The sequence below is a fragment of the Microchirus variegatus genome (assembly GCF_963457635.1).
Source record: "Microchirus variegatus genome assembly, chromosome: 1".
In the NCBI taxonomy this organism is placed as follows: Eukaryota; Metazoa; Chordata; class Actinopteri; order Pleuronectiformes; family Soleidae; genus Microchirus; species Microchirus variegatus.
In genome coordinates, this window is record NC_139802.1 from 42,259,479 (window position 1) to 42,274,516 (window position 15,038).

The 15,038-nt window shown below is 42.6% G+C and overlaps 2 protein-coding genes across 4 annotated transcripts; one reads left to right on the forward strand and one right to left on the reverse strand.

Moving 5' to 3' along the window:
* Positions 1–41: 41 nt before the first annotated feature.
* ufc1 (ubiquitin-fold modifier conjugating enzyme 1) lies at positions 42–915 on the reverse strand. The gene has a single exon (XM_083893124.1). The coding sequence runs from the start codon at positions 812–814 to the stop codon at positions 302–304; it is 513 nt and encodes a 170-aa protein (XP_083749250.1). The 5' UTR covers positions 815–915; the 3' UTR covers positions 42–301.
* A 757-nt stretch (positions 916–1,672) lies between these two features.
* ythdc1 (YTH N6-methyladenosine RNA binding protein C1) lies at positions 1,673–9,213 on the forward strand. 3 transcript variants are annotated; one of them, XM_083894400.1, is made up of 17 exons: positions 1,673–1,835; positions 2,520–2,621; positions 3,059–3,363; positions 3,467–3,839; positions 3,927–3,989; positions 4,080–4,174; positions 4,273–4,381; positions 4,488–4,605; positions 5,153–5,237; positions 5,351–5,505; positions 7,016–7,095; positions 7,252–7,288; positions 7,416–7,455; positions 8,074–8,136; positions 8,227–8,415; positions 8,531–8,715; positions 9,014–9,213. In XM_083894400.1, exons 1-17 carry the CDS (start codon positions 1,805–1,807, stop codon positions 9,060–9,062), a joined length of 2,079 nt encoding a protein of 692 aa, XP_083750526.1. In that variant the 5' UTR covers positions 1,673–1,804; the 3' UTR covers positions 9,063–9,213. The 3 variants fall into 3 exon arrangements, with proteins under 3 accessions (XP_083750526.1, XP_083750527.1, XP_083750528.1); XM_083894401.1 differs by having other exon boundaries at positions 3,470–3,839; XM_083894402.1 differs by lacking the exon at positions 9,014–9,213 and having other exon boundaries at positions 8,531–8,942.
* Positions 9,214–15,038: the final 5,825 nt, after the last annotated feature.

A 15,038-nucleotide genomic window follows, 5' to 3' on the forward strand; every position in this document is an offset into this window, starting at 1 on the left:
ATCAACAATAAAAAAATTAAAAAATACGACAGAAAGTGGAATTGATGTTTCTTTACGTCACTGACTCGAACAAATATTATTGATGTTTCAGACATCATGACGTTTTCTTTGAGGACATAGTTGTACATTAGAATCCGCTCTTCATAACTGACATCATCACCGTCCAACTCCTTGGTGTTTTCTAATCATAATAAAGTATCATAAATATAACTTTATTACATAACGTGATTTCCCACTCTGCTGCACAGTCATGATGTGTGTTTTCATAGGTTTTTAACAGTTTTTGTCCCGTCACGTCACGTCACTCAGCCGCCTCGCGTTGCGGCCCCTTGTGGACCACCAGTCCCTTGCTGATCAGGTCCGGGATCTCCACCGCGAGCCACGGGCCGAGACCCAGCGCCATCAGGTGCGCGAGGCCGAACCGGGGCGCGTTCCGGGCCCAGAGCGGCGCGAAGTGATCGGTGAGGCAGATCTTACCGCCGCGGTACATCTTGGCCGTTTTACCGTCCAACTCTGGCACCGCTACCTCGGGCGCGGTGTTGGGATACGTCACCGGGATGTCAAACTCCAGCCGGAACTCGTAGCGCAGCAGCTCGTGGATGAACCAGCAAGTGCCGGTCCACCGCGTACCGTCCGCGTTAGACTCCAGACGGAACCAGTCGTTGTCGGCCCCCTTGTTCTGCTCCACGAAATGGATCAGCGCCTGGTACTCCTCCTTCAGCCTCTGCGGCCACAGCGTGCGGTCCCGAGGCCCCGCGTGCGTCTTCAACAGCGGAATCTGGGACACGGCCTTGCGCGTGGCTTCGTCCGCCATATTAAAATTCCCAAATTAAAAGTTTTCTTCTCAGCTCAAGAGTTTATTCGGGTCCAGTCTCCGGGTTCCGGCTGGCTTGTGGCTCTCGAAACAGGAATGACGTGGTCTTCCGGTTGGAAACACCACTTCCTTTGTGGAATTTTCAAAATAATACCCATACATTATGTAAAAAATAAAACTATTGAGGATGAAACTGTCATTATAAATTGAAAATAAATAATGTTTTATATTTAAGTCCTCGAAATAATTTCTGACAGGATGTACACTGAGAATCAAATGTTTATTAAAAACATCAAAATGTAAAGAAAGTCCCTGGAAACTGCTTTGCATTGTGGGATGTGTCATGTCATCCACGTTTGGGGCTACTGGTGTTGGAGGTGAACGTAAACAAACGCTGTGTTGTCACCAGTGGTGGAGGAAGTACTGAATCTCAGTACTTAAGTACAGTAACGAAGTATTTGTACTTCGTTACATTCACCCCTGGTTATCACTGTGAAGTCGCGTGGAGAGAGGAATTACTACTAGCAGCTACAGTGCTAATAGCCCCATGGACGACACTCCCATGATGCACCGCAGTATTTTGGAATGCTAAGTACTCTCCTATGGAAAGATTGCCTTTAATGTGTGCTCGCCATCCAAGTCTAATGTGTTGATGTATCAACGGATGAAAGGGGACAGTGACTAGATGAAAACAATAGTTTGAAATCTTTGAGCAATAAATGATTTTGGTCGTTTTTTGTCACAGCGTATGGCACCAGCTTCCTGTCACTGGTCCACGCTCCAGAAGGTGGCGGTAATGCCCCCAATAAGCTGCTGTGCCAGCCGTCGCTAAACACCAAAGAAGAAGAAGAAGGAATCCCGTGTCCGCCATTTGCCCTGTTTGCGTTTAGCTCTCTATTTTTTTCCTCCTTTTCTCTTTGGATTCAACTCATACTCGGTCCATCCGTGCCACACCTGTGCACGAGCCAGTGACACGTCGTAGCGGCGGTGATGGCGGCGGCTGACCGGCGCGAGGACAAAGGTAACGCACGCGAGCTTTTTTTTTTTTTTGCTTTGTTAGCCACAGTTAGCATCCGTGCTATCTTTGTTCTCATGATACTTTGGGTTCGCAGTGCAGTTGATCGACCGATCGCGTATCGATTATTTATTCATTAAAGTGAGCTGATGACGTTAGCAACGAGCATATGTCCCAGTTGCGATTATTGCATCTGCGAAATCACGTTCTCGCTGTGTTTGTTTAGCTCCCACCGCGTGTAATTGAACCACGCTGTTTCCCTAATCGATCAGGGCTGTGATCGGTTAATTATTATGGAGGATAAATTACGTGTCCTGCTCATAAATTATGTATCGATCATTCTCGATCCTTAACGTGACACACAAGTTAACATCCAAATGAAATGTCAACAACAATGTGGCATGACGCGTTATTGGTGTTTACATAGCAGCTCATTTTTATTATTATTCGTCACAATAAATAGATCAAACTACTACGATAACGCTGGATTTGGTTACATTAAAGTTTGATGACGTAAATTGTTGAGCTATGACATTGCTCATCCAATTGTTTTCCAGTGGTACAACTATGAACATTGAGCATCACGTTGCCTTTATAGTTGAATTGTGGGTAAACATTTGCCCACTCCACTCCACTACAACCAGCTCATCGAGTTCCTGTGTCGACTAAGTTGTTTTTTGTTTGTTTCAGACGGAGAGCTGAACGTTCTGGAAGATCTTCTGACTGAAGCTCCGGATCAAGACGATGAGCTTTACAACCCTGAGAGCGAGCGCGACGTCAGCGACAAGAAAGGTGCATCTTCAATACAATCTCTGATAGTACTGATACTGGTACTACCACTCCATAGAGTTGAGAATTATCTTCATTGTCACTTGGTCCGAGGCTTGGAGCTGCTACGCTAATTCCGTACTTTTTAGACCCACCCGTAGGTTAACAGAACCTCATTCCCAGAATGTAAACAATGTCCGCCATCTTTGCTAACTGTTACGCTAACAGGGCCAAGTGTCACTGGTGGGCACGTAACAACAAAAACAATGAAGATATTTCAAAAATACTACCCCTATTCTAGTAATACAAAGCTAAATGCCAAGTATTGCTAGTAAGTATTTAAATACTACTACTGAAAGTACTAATTCAGTGTCTGGTAGCTCTATAGTGCTATTACTGATCAGGATGTTGTCGTCTTGTATCTCATTTGACTCCTCCTTCTTCTTCCTGTCTGTACAAAGGTACAAAGAGAAAGAGTGAGCGCTCCGACAGCCATGACCTGAAGAGGCTCCGCCCATCAGCGAGTCATGCCCCCTCGAGGTCATCGTCCAACAAGAGAGCGCCCGGTCCGCCTCTCTCCTCGTCGAAGAAGACGACACCGAGCCCGCGGGGCAGACACTCCACCAGCACCAGCTCCAGCTACCGCCACGAATATTACGACGAGCGAAAAGGTCGCCGGGGGACGCGAGAGGCTCCGCCCAGGAGCCGCATGAGAGAGGACGCACGTCCCCGTGACTCTCAGAGAGGCCCAGAGGGTCTGCCTCAGGTATTTCTACTGCCGCCAGTACTCCTGATACTACAATTACTGCTTATTAACAGCAGTGGTACTGTTACTTGTCCTGTTACTTATTGTAAACGTTTGTCTCTAGAAGTTAAGGCGCGACGAGCGTCGTCCAAGTCCCCCCCCCCACCAGCAGGACAACCAATCAGAGGGGGGCGCAACCGAAGAGTATGGCTCCGATCAGGGATCGGGAAGCTCCTCCCCCGCCGGTTCCCATGTAGAGGATGAGGAAGATGACGAGGACGACGAAGAGGAAGAGGGCATGGAGGAGGAGGAGGAGGAGGAGGAGGAAGAAGGGGAGAAGGAGGACGACGAAGAAGAGGAGGAGGAGTACGAGCGTCGCGGCGAAGGCAACGACTACGACACTCGCAGCGAGGCCGGAGATTCACGCTCCGCCTCCTCGGTCAGTTTCTCTGACGACGGCGAGTCGATTCACTCAGGCTCCGCTTCAGATGCGTCGGGTAACTATGACAACAATGCATACTTTGTTTGTTTTCTTTTGCTTTTTGAATGGTCTTGTTTTAAGTCCCATGCTTTTATTTTTAAAGGTTCAGAGAAGAAGCATGAGAAGTTGTCTTCTTCGGTGCGGGCTGTTCGTAAGGGGATGGAGAGTAAGTCGGCCATCTTGATTTCTCTTTAAAACGAGACCTCTTTGCCGTGTTGTCGTCGGATGAGTAATCTGATTACTTTCTGCCTTTCAGATCCGGCCACGAAGCTGCGCTACATCCTGCGAGACGCTCGATACTTCCTCATCAAGAGCAACAACCATGAGAATGTGTCGCTGGCTAAAGCCAAGGTACGACGCCACCTAGCGTCGCCATGCTCTAATTCGAAATGATGAAGATTTTAGCACATGATATTGATTATGTCGTGTGTTTGTTTGTTTTTCTTCAGGGCGTGTGGTCAACACTTCCCGTGAACGAGAAGAAGCTGAACGCAGCTTTCCGCTCGGCTCGCAGTGTCATCCTGGTCTTCTCCGTGAGGGAGAGTGGCAAATTTCAAGGTAACGCGTGACTCAGTTGATGATTGATTGTCTGATTTAATTATTATTATTTATTATCTGGAAACGATGTTAAATATATTTTCTTTTGTTGTTGACGTGTCTGTAGGGTTTGCTCGCCTGGCATCAGAGTCTCATCATGGGGGATCTCCGATTCACTGGGTTCTTCCTGCCGGCATGAACGCCAAGATGCTGGGCGGAGTTTTTAAGATCGATTGGCTCTGCAGGTAAACAACCATGACATGCATATATATATTTGTATATATATGTGTGTGTGTGTGTATGTATGTATATATATGTGACTGTATATATGTATATATATGCATGTGTATATATATGCATGTATATATGTATATGTATATATATGCATGTGTATATATATGCATGTATATATGTATATGTATATATATATATATGTGTATATATATGTATATATACACATATGTATGTATGTATATATATATATATATATATGTGTATATATATGTATATATACACATATGTATATATATGTGTGTGTATGTATATATATGTGTGTGTATATATACACATATGTGTATGTATATATATATGTATGTGTATATATACACATGTGTATGTATATAAATGTGTGTATGTGTGTATATATGTATATATGTATGTCTATAGATATATACGTATGTGTATATATATGTATACATATATGTGTGTGTATGTATGTTTGTGTATATATATATATGTACTAGATAATGGTCAGTTGGTCACATTATACGTGTGTGTGTGTGTGTTTGGTAGGAGGGAGCTTCCCTTCACAAAGACGTCCCACCTGTCGAATCCCTGGAACGAACACAAGCCGGTGAAGATCGGCCGTGACGGACAGGTGAGCTCACCGCCTGCTCTTATTTTCCCCGTGTGGTTAAATGTGTTGCTAACACATTGACGCTTGAAAAAAAACTGAACTCTTCCCCTCTTTTTTTTCCTCTCCTCCTCCAGGAGATCCAACCAGATGTCGGCGGACAGCTCTCCACCCTGTTCCCGTTGGATGAAAGCGTGGACGTCCACCAGGTAGCTCGCCGCGTTCGTCACAAACGTCGGACGCCGTCGGAACAGCGGCCCCGAGGCCGACCGCCGCAACGCGAACCGGGAAGGTTAGCCAATCACCAAGCTCCTCCTCCCGCTTCCTGTTCCTGTTCTCCTTCTCCTCCTGCTGTGACCACAGCGCCACCTGCTGCTGGACGACGGAGACGACCGCTGCTTAGAGCCAGTGGCTAGCCATGTCGGGTGTCCAGTGTTGCTGGTTCTCTGGTTGTTGCGGTTTGTCCAGTCGCTGGAGCGACACCTCGCTTCTGCGTCTGTGGTTCGAAGTCGTAAAAGAGTCAGGCAGGAAGTTAAAAGGCCCGGAGAGTCGTTTCTTAACGTTCACAGTTTAACATATAGTTCTTTAAACGGTAACAAATTATTCTGAGTTAAGTTTCTAAATTCTGTTGTTACTGAATTTCTTTTCTTTGCAGGAGTTTCGTACTTCGGATGTTAAAAATCTGAATTCTTAGCGGGACTGTGGCTGAGCCTTTCAAAATAAAAGCATAAAGGACGAGCGTCACTGGAGGGGGGCGGGGCCAGCATTGTAGAACTGACTGTTTCTGGTCTTTGAGAAGGCGGTGCAGGTTGGTCAGCGGGGGGGCGGGGCCTCTGGACTATATCCAAAGAGAGGGTTGATGTTTGTGAGTGGGCGGGGCTTCCTCACTGGCTCTAATAAGGTAGAGTTACAGACTGTTGGACTGAAAAAGATAAGCCCCGCCCCTCCAAGAAAGGACCGTTAACTCCGCCCCCAACTCCACCTATACATACACACTGATTCAGGACTGTGTGTGTCACACTATTGAGGGGGCGGAGTCAGAATCCGAATGGACCGCGCAAAAGGAAGGACTATTGCAGGTCTCGAAGGGGTGGGGCTGGGATTGAAGTGGGCGGGGCTTTTGGTATTGCTTGACAGGACTGCACCATCATCATCACCATCATCACTTCCTTCCACCCTTTCAAAATAAGAGGGTTTTTTTTGGTTAAAAAAGCCTTTAACATGGACTGATGAGGAGAAAAACTGTTTATAGTTTTGTTGACAAACAAACAAGCCCCGCCCACATAAACAACAGAAGCGGTATGTTCTTTCACAGGTTCTTTGTTTGTTGTTTTGCTTGTGTGTCTGAAGTGAAATTTATCAACATGCGTTAAACATACATGGCGTCCAGTCCGCCAGGACGTCGAGTCATCTGATTGGTTGGTTGGATGGAGAGATATTATTGATCACGAGGGCCGTCGTGGTATTGATTTTTCAACTGAAATTGCCATGTAGTTAATATAAGCTGCATTTTATGGCTCGGACGCGTGTAAGTTATTGATGTTAGTCCAAAACCGAGCCAACCCGGCAGAACTGGACTCAAATCAAATCATGAAGGTAAGAATAATGAGACGGTTTGAATCGCCCGCGAAATAACGTCTGATTTATTCTGTGAATTTGACTCCGCCGTGGACTTGACAAGATGACGTTACCGCGATATTGCAATAACCGCGACAGCCCTATTGATTGCTGAAGTGTGTGTGTGTGATGTGTTTTCCGCATGCATGTGTCTGTGTGTCTTACTTGTCAACTTATTCATGTAGGCGTCGACCTGAAGAGTACGACATCCACGGCAGGAAGCGGCCAAGAGCTGACGGACCACCGGACTTCAACCAGCGCGCAGGTCGTCTGCGGTCACTTTTTGTTTCTGTCTTTTTAAGCTTTGAGTTTCAAAAGAAAATGTGAATGTTTGATGGGTTTTGTTTGTATTATTGTTTGTTTTTTTCCTCTTTTTTTGACATTTAATTCAGAACTTTAACAAGAAGTATTTTATTTCCAGGCTTCATCCAGGACCTCCGTAACCAGCCAGTGGACAGGTGAGACTCTCAAAAACAGGCAGAGCGACAGAACACCTGACGTTATAACGCGACGCTTGTTTGACGGTCGGCTCCAGGTCACGTTTGCAGACGGAAGCTTTAATTTGTTTTATTTGTACTGTTTCAGGCGATTCTCCAGTGTCAGACGAGATGTTTTTCTCAACGGGGTGAGTCTCAAACTTGTTAGCACGCTGTCTGAGCCTGTTCATGTGGTCACGGCATGTTAGCTTAGCATCAGTTTGTTCAGTTAGTCTGTGTCAGGTTTGGACACCCTACTTCCTTTTTGGGTCGTATAACGAGTTTAGGGTCATGTGATCACAGTAGCATTTAAACTGTTATCTTAGCTTTTTTTTAAGGTAATAATACAGCATTATGACTATTTGAGGGACATGTGATCACAGTAAGGTGTTAGCATGTTAGCTTAGCTACAGTATTTTATGTTACCTTCTGTGTTCACTGTACTTCCTGTTACTGTCTCATGACTACATGAGGGACATGTGATTACTGTAAGCTGTTAGCATAGATTTAGTGTGTTATGCTAGCCAGTGTGTTTACTGTCCTTCCTGTTACAGTCTTATGACTACATGAGGGACATATGCTATCTGTAAGCTATTAGCATGTTAGCTTAGCTACACTCCATTAAGTTGGCCTGTGTGTTCCCTGTACTTCTTGTTATAGTCTTATGACTACATGAGGAACATGTGATCACTGTAAGCTATTAGCATGTTAGCGTAGATTCAGTGTGTTATGCTAGTCTGTGTGTTCACTGTCGTTTTTTGTTACAGTCGTATGACTACATGCGGGACTATCACCACAGCGTCGGTCCTCCTGCTCCCTGGCAGACTCTGGTATGATTTGCGTTATCGATCTTATTCCCCGATCGATCAGCTGATCGACGACACACACACACGCTAACGTCCTCATGTATGTGTCATCAGGCGGCGTACCCTGGTGTAGAGCAGCCACCCCCGCACCACCCCCCCTACTACCATCACAACCACCCGCCTCCCCCTCCCCACCAGCCGTACCACCACCACCACCCAGCCATGCCGCCACACGAGGCTCCGCCCCCTCGCTTCAGAGACAAGCAGAGGGCGCCACAGCACAGAGCATTCGCCTCCAGCCCGGTGAGTGACTGTCACTGTCTCACTGAATTATGTCTTACTGATACCTGATCTGTCGAATGCATTTGTGATTTTAATTTTCTATTTTTTTTATTATTTTTTTTTACCCATCATGCAGCATGACTACGACATGCGAGTGGACGACTTCCTGCGGCGGACACAGGCTGTGGTGAGCAGCCGACGTGAGCGCGAGCGGCAGCGGGAGAGAGAGCGAGGCGGCCCGCGACGCGAGAGGGAACGAGAACGACCGCGGGAGCGAGAAAGGGAGAGAGAGCGGGACAAAGAAAGGGGGCGGTACCGCAGGTGATGTGATGATGTCACATCCTGTCAGTGTTTATTGTTTTTTTGTTTATTTGGAATAAAACAATGAGCAGTGTCAGTTTTTATGTGAATAGAATCTAAAAACAAAAAGAGCTGTTATTTTGAAACGTCCTGTCACACCATCCACACTTTTTAGTTTTATTGTGAAAGGTTGGATGACGTTTGTTTCCTGTAAAATCCTTCATATTAAAGTTCAAACTTTTTTTTTTAATTTCATGTATTTATTTTTCTTTCTTTTTTTTAACTGTAACTTTTTTTTGGTTTTATTTCCTGTTTTCAGTCCACCGCTGCCTCCTGCTGGATGTTTTTTAAAAAGTAAGTCTCGGTGATCGGTCGCCATCATCATGAGGATCACTGGTGTGAGGTGATCTTTTGATTCCGTTTTATTGAACAGTGGTCAGCTGGTCATGTGACGATTTATTGTTTTTCCGTTTGTGGACGGAGGAGGCGGAGCCTGTGCTTGTTTTGTACAAAATAAAATCCTTCAACAATCGACAATGTCGTCACTTAGTGTACTCAAAGATATCTTTATATTTGGAATAACACTTTCCTGTGGACACCTCAATCAACATTAAACCAGTCTGGTGTGCCACATGGAGGCTCAGTGGTTAGCATACGCGACATTTTATTTTTTTTCCATATCTAATTTTTGCGTAGGGCCCCAAAAGACTCTAGAAACGCCTCTGGTGGTTAGGCGAGTTGTCTTTCAACTGAAAGGTTGTGGGTTTAATTCCCGGCTCTGCTCGTCTATATGCGTCTTTGAGCAAGATAGTTAACCCCATGTTGCAGCGTGTGAATGGGCAGAGGCGATTCTAGAGTCTGTAGGGGCCCTAAGCAAACATTCCCAGGGGGCCCTGGGAACTCTATAGACCAGGGGTCACCAACGTGGTGCCCGCGGGCACCTGGTAGCCCGCAGGCAGCCAATACGGTGCCCGCGGGCTCACTTCACTTCACCTCACTTGCATGTATCCGTATGATCGCTCAGTAAAATATCTTTGATATTGTTTATAAAAACTGGTAATCGTTAGGAGTAAGCACTGGAATGAATGTGTATGCAGTTGAATGCATAATATTAATCATCCATCCATCCATCCATTATCTACCGCTTTTCCTCCACCAGAGGGTCGCGGGGGGTGCTGTGCCTATCTCAGCAGACATTGGGCGATAGACGGGGTACGCCCTGGACAGTTCGCCAGTATAATATTAATCATTTAAATGGTAAACAAACAAAAAAATATTATATGGTAGCCCTCCATTTTATTTTTTACCCTTAAGGTAGCTCTCTGTCTCAAAAAGGTTGGTGACCCCTGCTATAGACTATATAAACTATATAAACTTAATTAAAAAATACAATACACTGTAAAGAACCCACATTATAAAACAATATAAATATAAAGAACAATAAAACACTGTAAATAACTTAAAAAAATACATATATAAATCAGCTCTCAGGCTCCAAGTGTCGGGGGCCCCCTATAAGCTCAGGGCCCCAAGAAGTTGCCTGCCTTGCCTGTTCACAAGCTGCGCCTCTGTATTATAATAAATAATAGGAACTGTCTATGTTGTAATAATAATAATAATAATAACAATAATGATTAAAAACTACATACCGACACGCAAATTATTTATAATTGTTTAATTAGGATGAAATAGAAAGGTTTTGTCTTTCTATTTCTAAAGGCTGAGTCAAGAGAATTTATTCTTTGGGAAAAGAGCAGGATTTCCTGTCACTCAGGAGAGGATGATGTGTGGCTGGGGCTGAGTTAGCTCAACTCAGTTGTGGAAATTTAAATATGTTCCTATGTTGTATATAATGCATGAGGGGATGATTGTTTATGACGAGGTGTCCCTGATCAAGACACTAAGTTCTAAACGGCTCCCATAGTTTTTAACATGAATGTGTGACATGATTTTGTTTTTGTTTCAAATGACTTTGTCTTATTGTAGACAAGGAGGGTGTTGTGTGGATGTTGTGGATGTGATGTGGAAATGACTGAAGTGGTTATAAACTAACACATAAATCTGTAATTACATTCCAGTAACTATAGGACTAAAATAATCTGTAATCCAGAAGTGAATTTGACTGCATGAAGAAACATCTGAACACATAGTCTACAATTAGGCTCAGGAGATATCAGAGGTCAACAGGAGAGACATGGGACGCCATGACTCTTCGGTGATCCCAAATGAGAGGAAATCGGGGACGCTCTTTTTCTTCTCAAAGCCTTGGGTGAACACTTACTGACCAAATAAATATCTTCTGATCATTTCAGACATGAATAGAGAACCATTACATTTAATATAGGTATAGGGGACTGACTACCTTGATCTAATCACTGACTCCACTAACAGACCTGACTGACTGAATGTCTGTGTGAGAGTGCCTCTGTGTGTAAGGTGAAGAGTGTCTGGAAGAGTATGAGTTTGTGCTGAAAGTTGTTTGAAGTGTGATGATAATTAAATGAATGTATGTGAAATGTTTGAATGAAAAGAAGTTACATGTGCTAATTTGGAAATGGTGTTCTGCTTCAAGGTGTTCTGATGGTGTTGACACTGATTACTTTTATTTGTGAAGTTAAGTAAAATATAGATAAATATAGTGGTAATTTACAGCTGATTGGATTCAAATCAAAAGGTAGATTAACAGTGTATCACTGTTTAGTGACTCAAGTTTTTTAAAATGTAAGTTTACTGATGAATAGGGTGCAAATAGTAGCTGGACAATTAATGTTTAGCTGGAATGGCTGTTTTGTGGTCTGGAGCAGTGTTCTCTTCTGTGTTTTAGGCAGAAATTAAACTTGAGGACTCTCAGTGGAGTAGGAGGGGCTATCTATGTTGTCCTATCATCTTGTTCTCTGACATTTGGTCACCTTCACAGTTCCTCTGTGAGGCCTCAGTCTCCACTCAACAACTTTGAGAGGGGACAAAACAGGATTAAAGTGACTGTATGCAAGCTACACATACAATTCAAAAGTGGAGAATTACTAATAGGATTTGGATAAATACATTTAAATTGAGCATTTTTAGCAGATTTAAGATATATGCAAGTAGATTGGATGAGTTCTGACATTTAAGCTGTTTCTCAGAATTAATTGTTTTAGCTCTCGAATTGAAACACCAACTAATGCCTAGTTTGAATAAAATGAGGTATTTCATTCAGAGGTTGTACAGGTTAAACAGTAAAAAGTAAAACACAACAAAATAAAAGACAATTAGAATTTTAGAAATTTCTTCAATGCAGAAGGCCAACAATAACAGAAATAATGCAAGAACAGGGTTGGCTGTATTCTAAACTGAATTGATGAAAACAAAACAAAGAGAATCAGCAAAGCTTGCTGAGGATTGTAGGATTGCATCAATTGCTTAGGATCTATCAACATTAATGAGGTTTAGATTAACAAATCTAAATCTAAAATACCCTCAATTTGCTGATTTTCCTAGGGGTTATTCTGGTATAACAGACTGCTTCAAGTCCAGAAGTGATGAATCATACTACTTGATTTCAATAATAAAAAGCCAAATACAGAAATCTTAATCTTCTGAGACAGGTGGTTGGATACATTTGGAAATGATGCTGAAACTAATGTTGAGAATCTCATTAGGAGACAGGTTTTGATCTAAAATAGAGAGCCAACATACACCCACCAGATAGACGTTCTCCTGGTTGGTTACTATTTGTTAATTAAAGGTGCTGAGGGTCGTCAGGGACCAAACACTTGACCTTGTGAGGCTGATGTCCAGACTGCCAGACATTCATGAAGGGGCAAGTGAGTGGATGAGAGCAAATGGGGAAATGACAGTGGAAGAAAATCTTGCCACGTGAAGGAAATGAAGCTGTGTGGACTTGTGTTCTTGGAACAACAGCAGTGGAGAACCTACTGCACTCCAGGGGGAAAGGCTGGATGATAAATCCCATGTAAGATCCAGAGGTGCTGAAGAGTGAACATATCTTTGAGATGCAAAGTGAGGCAGTGCAAAGAAAGCTGGCACAGTTACCTCTTTGAGGATTGACAATCAATGCAAGAAGAAGACTTAATTTCCAGTGAAGAACAGTGACGTTGACAGTGTCACTTCCAATGAGTGAAGGATGTTGCCACATCTGTGCTGTGGATGTGGTGAGACTGGAAACTGCAGGAGTTCATGAGCTGACCCTGATTGGGGAGAATGTGGTTGTGGAGAATATTTCTATAAGGGGGAGCTTTTATGACGACCAAAATGCCAAATTTGGCTTTTGCCCAAATTTTCATTAATCAGTGGGGAAGAACTGTGTGAAAAAGTACAATATTAATTTTCTCTCTGGGGATATATGTAGGTGGCTCATGATTTAATTTTAAATTATTTTTATTAGACTATTCTACAATAAAAGGTGATTGTATAATTGTGAACATTCAGTTTAGGATTCGCACAGTTGGAATCTGTGCGAGGGGGGAATGATGGACATACAATTTGGAACAAAAAAATAAATAAATACATTTTTTAAAATTTTTGAAACAATTCAATACATTTTATGGAAGTTATGAGAAATTATTTCATTTGAAATGAGGAAATAATGTAATGCATTTGTATTCTTTGTTAGTAGTTTAATACGCCACTGAGAATCCCATTACCAGATCGATAGTTAAAATATTACATTTTAATTATGAATCTTGTAGGCACTAGGAACAATAAAGTGATAACTTCTGATAGTGATGAACCATTGTCTGCATTGGATTGAAATAGCACCATTGGACAACCTTGCAGCAGAAACAGTTGATAAAAAAGGATAAGAAACAGTTGATTTAAAAAAGGAGAAGAAATAGTTGATGAAAGATGTTTTGGAATTTGGGAATGTTTTGAATATTATTTATTCTAAATTTAATCTCCAAGCTGGGGGATTAGGTATATTGGATGCTCTAAATTGAGATGTGAGTGTGGAAGTGAGTGGTTGTTTGTCATTATTGTTTACCATATTCAAAGTCAAGGTTGTTTCAAAGATTCAAGGGCAAAGTTGAATGAAATGTGTACTAATATTACACTAAACTAAATATATGTTTGGTTGCTTAAAATTAATAACTGCATGTTAATTCACAGTACTAACACTGCATGAAATGCTAACAGGTCGACCTATGCACAACATTAAATAAAACTACAGCTATAGTTCACAAAATGACATATGTGTAAGATCAATATGAATACAGCAAGCTGAAGTTGAAATATGTAACAGCATTGTCTTTATGAAATAACCCACATTCGTTGACTGCCCTCCATAGGCTTGTCCATAGTTTGTGTACTTTCGGGAAAGATGGTGGAAGCTCAGCTTGAGGAAGTTGAGTGACTGATGCTGCCTGAGAACCTGTGTACACGAGGGGGGTCCAAAGGAAGTGGACTGAGCCAACAAGAGAAGGAGCCTGAACTGTGATGAGAACATCATCAGCAGTCCAGTCTGAAGGAGCATGGCATGGTGTCAACTGAGCCAGTACGAGGAAGTGGACGACACATTCTGCTCGAACAGCAGAAAGTGGATTGTGGTTCCTGAACATGACAGAAGCAGGATTCACTGAGTCAACGTACTCTGGACATTACATTTTATTACATTGCATTGGGAGGCGATGCTACTGAAGTTTCAACGTTTAAATAACATACTGGATGACATGTGTGTGAATGTTTATATACAGAAACTGTTTTTATGTTTTCTTTATTTTTATTAGGTGTCTTTTATAACATGAAGATTTGTTTTGTTAGAGTGTAATTTCTGATGATGTTTTGGATGTTTTGAAATCTTCAGTGTTAAAAGTGTGTTATATGACCGATTGGCAAGGAGTCATACAATTAGAGGATAAATATTAATTGTTAAATTTAAAGGAGATTTCTTATCCTGATTGGCTGAGTGGATGAGAGTTTCTCTAATTTCATTTTAGAAAGGTCTCCTAATCTTTTTCCCACTTTTAGAGGGGTGGTTTTTCTGATTGGGAGATAACAGCTGATCAGGGGTTCCCTTACACCTACACTCAAAGGAGATTTGATTTAAAGGAGTGTGGCTGAAAGGAGATTGACAGATGTGGCTAAGAGTAGCCGAATTTGATTGGATTAAGATAGGTGATTAGTTTACCTAGTCTAAAATAGTTAAACTAATGTGCGAATAGGACATTTAATAAGAACTTACTTAATTAGCTGATCCCAAAATTGAGGTTTTTAAAATTAGGTTTTAAATTGGATAAAAAGAACAAACAAGGGGAATTTTGTTGAGTGAACAAGCAAGTGTGATAATGTGCCAAAACTTCATGGCTGTGTTAATTATTCTGCATTTCGGGACTCTATGAAGTCCC

Coding starts and splice junctions, on each gene's coding strand:
- ufc1 (XM_083893124.1), bottom strand. CDS start 814: ATGGCGGACGAAGCCACGCGCAAGGCCGTGTCCCAGATTCCGCTGTTG.
- ythdc1 (XM_083894400.1), top strand. CDS start 1,805: ATGGCGGCGGCTGACCGGCGCGAGGACAAAG. Junction 7,289..7,415: donor CGTAACCAGCCAGTGGACAG/GTGAGACTCTCA, acceptor GTACTGTTTCAG/GCGATTCTCCAGTGTCAGAC. Junction 8,416..8,530: donor GAGCATTCGCCTCCAGCCCG/GTGAGTGACTGT, acceptor CCCATCATGCAG/CATGACTACGACATGCGAGT.